The 6483-nt window shown below is 41.4% G+C and overlaps 1 protein-coding gene across 1 annotated transcript; it reads right to left on the bottom strand.

Annotated features, from left to right (window-relative positions):
* Positions 1-2045: 2045 nt before the first annotated feature.
* On the bottom strand, positions 2046-4766 carry LOC107703384 (protein ELFN1-like). Its single transcript, XM_016505992.1, has one exon. It carries the CDS (start codon positions 4617-4619, stop codon positions 2226-2228), a length of 2394 nt encoding a protein of 797 aa, XP_016361478.1. The 5' UTR covers positions 4620-4766; the 3' UTR covers positions 2046-2225.
* Positions 4767-6483: the final 1717 nt, after the last annotated feature.

Genomic DNA, 6483 nt, shown 5'->3' with positions numbered 1-6483 from the left:
CAATAATATGCCCATACATCCTCTTTCTCCCAGACCTGCGTATTTGCACTGCTTTGAGCGTCCTCTATAGATCCCACCTTTGCACATGCCACAATTTTATTATTTATGCTAAACTACTTTTCAGTCATTACCTTCAGCAAGTGGGAAAACAAAGCCAAAACCCAGACATTTTAGGCAAATTAGAAATCCCAGCTAGGACATGTCTGGGAAAAGAGGATGTATGGTCATCCTATAATAAAATGTCTTTGAATAATCTTCCTTTAAAGGGATTTCTCATCAAATAATGAAATATGGTCATTGTACCACATAATTATATATCTGATTATTTCAAATTAAGTGACACTCCTTGTAACCATTTATTCATTGTATGTGAATATTTTGTAAAGCAGAGGACTATGGATCATGGATCCTTGTGGAACATAAGGATCATGACAATTTGGGTGCACCCTTTCCTTTATTTCACAGTACTTTGTCTGAAAGCAGGTCACATAGTTTTAAGAAATACAAAATAACACTCATTGTGCTCTTGTTTGTATCTGATGCTCTCCGTTCACAGATTTCCCAACATTTCTAAGTTGAATGAGATACAGGAGTGCTACACTATGCAATATAAAAACGTGTAGGTTACTTGCTAGATTACATATAAACCGGACAGCTGTTGAAATCTACTGAAATGTATTGTCTTTTTAAAAAATGATAACAGATGAAGACTTTTCAAAAACATCAACACTTAAAGAAAAAATAAAAATACAGTTATACAGATATTTCCAGACGATTAAGGCGGTTTAAATAAAAAAAGAAATTGGACAACCCAGTTACTTCCTGCATTTATCTAAATAGCTGATGTACAAATTCAGTGGCAACAGTTCAGCTGGGTAATTTAGTCTTTCTTACTCATGTCTCACCTTTCAGATCAGCAGTGATCATCACAGGGTCCGTGCAGTGGCATTCAACATTTACAAAAGCATTTTTACCCGCCGAACAGTAGAAAAGCCTAAAACAATACCCTTAGGTTTATAAACATTTTTTTTTTCTGATTGATTAAATATTGTTGACAGCAATGCCAAATGCACGAAACTGAAAAGAAGTATGAATATCAAAACTCAGCATACAGCATGAAAAATGGGGATTATGTGGTTGTAAAAAACAACAACAACAAAAATTGCAAAGAAACTGCAGCTGAAAAGGCTGCTTTATGTATTTAATACATTCATCCATAGGGCTGTTGGCTCGAGATTGGTGGAAACATCTGCAGAAAAATGTGTGATGAGCTGCCACCCAAGCACTTTGGTTCACGATCAGATAACCCCTCACTACTATTAGGCATCGTTAGGTCAAAGCAGAAGTGCATGTTTTGTGGAGCGCTTTACTGGTAAAGAAATCAGACATAAATGTGTATCAAAATGCTCTACTTATGTTTCATTTTCTTCCATTTTGACACTGAAATCATGTATGCAGATGTTTCATCTACACCACCCCAACCAAACCGATTCACTTTGTGGTTATGATACACAAATGTAACATCATATCAGCCTTTGTGTAATATTGTGCGGTCTGATCAGTGGCATGGATTAAACAGAAAATTGGCAAAGCAGGGTAGCGTAAACTGTGGCCTAAAGGAAAATATGCCATTTCATTGACCAGTGCAATGTTTATCCATCAGGACGGTAAACATTCATTTAAGGACAGATAATATCACAGGAGCTAACTCCGAAATCCATGGTCTAAACCTGAATCATACACATTATAGATTTTTTCTCCATTTTTTAACAGCAAAAGTTGCAAATATAGAAACAGTATCTGTACATAGTTAATTTGTATTTAGAACAAACTCAAATATCGGGAGAAAAATGGTCCATAAATTACAGTCCTGCAGAAGAAATACTAAGATTTCAGAAGATGTCTTGTCACTGTTGGATTCTTTTTAGTCTCACAGTACACAACAGCAAATCCACTGTCACAGGACTTGGCCATGCGGTAATCAAATACTAAAAATCAATTTCAACATATATATATATATTTTATATTTGCAATATATTCTCCTCTTGTTGCTTTAAGTAACATCTTTTAATTTTGGTACACAAACCTTTTTCCCTAAGTTGAAATTCACTGTAGTGTAATATTTATCCATTAGAATGTGATTTCACTAGATTAAGGATTCATTCTGGTCCTGTTCATTGTAGTCCATCAAAAATGAAAAAGACACAGACAGACACTTGAGTAGATTAAGATTTATGTTGAGCTGACACTCCCTTCCAGTAATCTAGAATGTCATGCAGGTCTTCATCCTTTGCAAACTGCACTTTTTTCCTCAGAGCATGGCCTGCGGCCATGTACTCCTCATCTTTGTGTCGCTTGCGATGGAGTTTAAAGCGCTCCCAGATGCTGTGCGACGGTTTGCAGTAGTACTCAGGACTAGACGAGTAACTGAGATTGTGGTACTGGGGAGAGAGCTGTGAGTAAGCCAGGTCTCTGGCACGAGGCCGCGTCAGGGGCTCCAAAATGGAGGTTTTCCGACTATCCGGTTCTTCCAACTCTTCAATTTGGTGGGCGTCGGGGTAGGAGTGCCGATGCTCACTATACTGTCGGATCTTCTCCGCCTCTGCCCTTAGTATCGCAGCGGCGGGCGTGATGGTCAGGATAGTCTCCCCTGTGGATGAAGTCTTCTCTATGTACTTCGACTCTGACTTGTAGGACGCCTCTGAACGGTAAGGCCTTGGACTCCGCGTTGGACCACCAGTGGCTGTACTCGGACGCTTTGGAGAGGCATCTGACGCATGATGTCTTTGTAAAGAGTGGTGGTAGCTGTCCTTGTAGACAGGTGACAGGAAGCTAGACTTGCTCTGAGGCTGCTCTGAGATCAGTACCAACTGAGGTTCAGCTGTGGACACGGCACCAGATTTCACCCCTTGGAAGGAGGTGGACTCTGATTTCAGAGCATCTATGCAATTGTTAATAATCTGGTTGACCTTGTCCACCTCCTTCGCAATTGTCGAGATCTCGGCAACTGAGCCTTGGCTGTTGCCAGGCATGGACATCTCACATTCCCTTCGATCTGGGTGCTCCCCTGTTCTCACTTCCATGTAATTCCCTTTGGCCATTTTTGGAGTGTCGCTGATGTCTTGCAGTTTGTATTGCTCCATTTCACTGGCGGAAGGTAGATAGGGCATGCGGGTCATGCTCTCCCCAGCCATCATTTGCTTTTGAGACATCCTGGATATTGTCCCGCCCTCCAGCTCACCGCCGTATTTTAGCTCAATTATGTTCTTCTTTAAGCTGCATGCCTTTTTGTGCTTTTCATCTTGTTGTCTCTTTTTTCGCAAGCAGTAATACACAATCCCTAAAACAATTACCATACTGAAAAGACATCCTAAGATAGTCATTATGTAGTGAGTGGCTGTTGCATTACTAGCTACTCGCTCTTTCCCATTCCTAGGCCCAGTGGATAGTGTCAGACAAGTATGATTGAAACGCAACGAGTTTCTTATGGAAGCCACACAGTAGGTGTAATCGGTGTGGGGTTTCAGGTTTTTCAGTTCAATGTCCTCCTTCTGCCGCTTCAGATTCTTTATATCCGTGAAGAAGCTGTTGTTGTACAGGACAAGGATGTACATCTTCTTGTAGGGGTAAGGGATCTGAACAGTGATTACTGCATTCGTGTGAGACACTTGCTTGAGTTTCATGATTGGTTTCACATCTAAATCTATGTATGTGGGACTGATGCTGATTTCCTCCGGTTCAGTCCCTGAAGGACAGTCTTCCAGCCCACACGGTGTCGAGTCTGGAGGGTAAGTGGTGGTCTCGGTAGGCACAGGGATGTACGGAGTCACATAGTCCTCCGTGCACACAGTGGACAGCATATGCAGAGCATTCCGGTATGTGGGATTGTTCGGATTCTGGCTTAGGAGACTGTAGCCCGAGACTCCTTCAGGAGAATCGCACACCATCCGTTCACTTGTCCTGTTGGGAAAGACCGAGAGCCACTTGACGAACCCCAAAAGCTCACAGGAGCAGTTGAAAGGGTTGGTGTAGAGTTCACAGGTGGTCAGCTTAGTCAGGCTGGTGAAGGTGGACCCATCCAGCACCTGGATGCGGTTCATGGAAAGATCAATGTTTTCTATGTTTGGGCACTCCCAGAAGGCATTGGGTGTCACAGTCTCAATCAGGTTGGCCTGGAGGTAGAGGTACTGCAGCTTCCCCAAACCCCTGAGAATCCCTTCGGTTAAGTTACGCAACTTATTGAAACCCAACTGGAGAACCTGCAAGTTGAACTGGGCTGAAAAAGCCCCGTCCTCAATGTAATTAATCTCATTCTTTGTCAGATTCAGGTATGTGAGGTTGGTAAAGCGGCTAAGGGCAGAGTAGTGGATGCTCTTGATCTTGTTCTCATTCAATCGAAGGTCCACTATGGTGCTGTTGATATGCTGAGGGATGGCCTCATAGGGTGGCTGGTTTTGGCTGCAAATGGCCAGCCATACAAAGCCCTTTTCACCCTCAATGAGCCAACAATCCCCCCTCGCTCCACCTATGTGAGTCAGATAGATTATGGCAAAAGACCAGAAGAAGGCACTCTTCACCATGCCTCCAATACTAGCTTCTGATGCCCTCCTGGAAGCCATGAGCGATGCCAGTTGGTAGCAGCTTGGGGTACTACTTGAGTTTGAACTAGGCTGGATGGAGCCTCACAGTATTTAAGTAGGGTAATAAACCCTTTCCCTTTAGGCAAGGGACAAAATGTCCAGTCTCTGGTCCAGAGAATTATTTCACATGAGGGTTTCTGCACTGATATGTCAGCCCCTTATTAAACCCGCTGACCATAGCTTATGCATTTACAGGTTAAGTCTCCAATGGAGAAGTTTTCACACTAGTGGAGTGCTAGAGCTGGGTCTTAATGTTTCACCAATTCAAAATGGCCTGTGCTTATTTCCCCAGGGTAGAGCATTGTTGATGGCTTTCATTCTCTTGTCTTTTCTTCTCTTCCACCATTTTAGTGTCATTCATAGGCCCAGAGGTGCACCCTGGATAAGAAAAGAAAAAAGGAAGCATTGACTGATGCTCACAAAGTTTTTAAATTAGAAAAGCAATATTCAAAATACAGTTCAACATGCGACAGCGATGACATGGTTCATACCATACAAGAGGTCTGCAATGTATGTGTGAAAGCTCAAAGGAATAATTCATATTGTTTCATTGTATTTATTTCCCTGACGTCTTACTCATATGGACCTGTGGAAGGTAAAATAATAACTTTGTTAGCTGACTATCAATTTATTTTGCACACAATTTTCCTTCCCTTCAGTTCTTGTGACATATTGCTATTATCTAAAACCATTGGCCAATTTCCACCTGACAGATAAAAGAAAACAAAAGTGTCCCTTTTCTCCCTCCATTAACTCTAAGACCATCAAAATGAGCAGAACCAATATTTGGGGGATGAAACAGATCAATTACACTCTGTCCTTTAAAATGTTCAAGTGAAAACAACCAGTACTTCTTGAGACCAGTTTATCAAACTCAAATGCATCAATATTGCATAGTTTGGAAGAATTGCATCTAATCTTTAGGTATATACTCGATTTTGGCCAAAAAAATCACCTGAACAATTACTAAACACAAAACAATTTCATCACAAAAAGAATACTACGGGTGATTCTATACTACACAAGCTGTTTTGCCTCCAAAGTTTTATGCAAGCTTTTTCTTGATGCTCAATTATTTTTCAATGAAATACTCAGCTATGAAACAGAAAGAAATCACACAGGAATAGTATTTCTTTGAAAGACACTGCCCTCACAGAGAGAAGATATGTTCCCTGGTGTGGTAGAGACAAGAGGGAGCTTCAGTTCACAGTCATCCCTGGCAGGCTTTGAAACCACATTGAGACAGCTCTACGCAATGTTGGCTGTATCGCAAATCATTTTCTGAGTTAAGAGAGGATGGGAACTGGTTTGAAAGCAAAGGGCTTTCTTTCCACTGCACACCTTCTTCTAACCATGGACATAAAGACAATTGCTGTGTGTGTTTTGTGTGTGTGTGTGTGTGTGTATGTGCGAGTTTGTATTTTGCAATAACCTGAGTGCTATGAATTGTCCTTATTTCACTTTACTACAGTAAAGTAACAATATATTGTCCAGTAACTAAAAAACGCTTTGTCCTCTATTGGTATCACCGCAATGTCAAGTAATGCACGTTACCTTATCCATCTAATATGAATAAAACTAGAAAAGAACACAACAATGGCAGCACAAAATGAAAGTCATTCATTATTGCACTGTGTCTCCTTGAAGCTGGTGAAAGCTCCTAAAAGCCTCTTCACTAGATGGAGGAATTATGAGCAAAGACTTAACCAATATTGAATTCTTTACAGTGATTTCCACTGCACTAAAAACCAATTCTAATTGCCCTGTCCGATTGACCCACTGTAAGCCGTAATTTCAGCTGCCTACTTGCCCTGCGAAAGCCAAGATGACTGGCAGAGAGGGA

Source organism: Sinocyclocheilus anshuiensis, unplaced genomic scaffold (assembly GCF_001515605.1).
Source record: "Sinocyclocheilus anshuiensis isolate Anshui unplaced genomic scaffold, SAMN03320099.WGS_v1.1 scaffold58, whole genome shotgun sequence".
Classification (NCBI taxonomy): Eukaryota; Metazoa; Chordata; class Actinopteri; order Cypriniformes; family Cyprinidae; genus Sinocyclocheilus; species Sinocyclocheilus anshuiensis.
Note: the sequence above shows the minus strand (reverse complement) of the source record. Positions and strands in the feature narration are given on the sequence as shown.

Coding starts and splice junctions, on each gene's coding strand:
- LOC107703384 (XM_016505992.1), bottom strand. CDS start 4,619: ATGGCTTCCAGGAGGGCATCAGAAGCTAGTATTGGAGGCATGGTGAAG.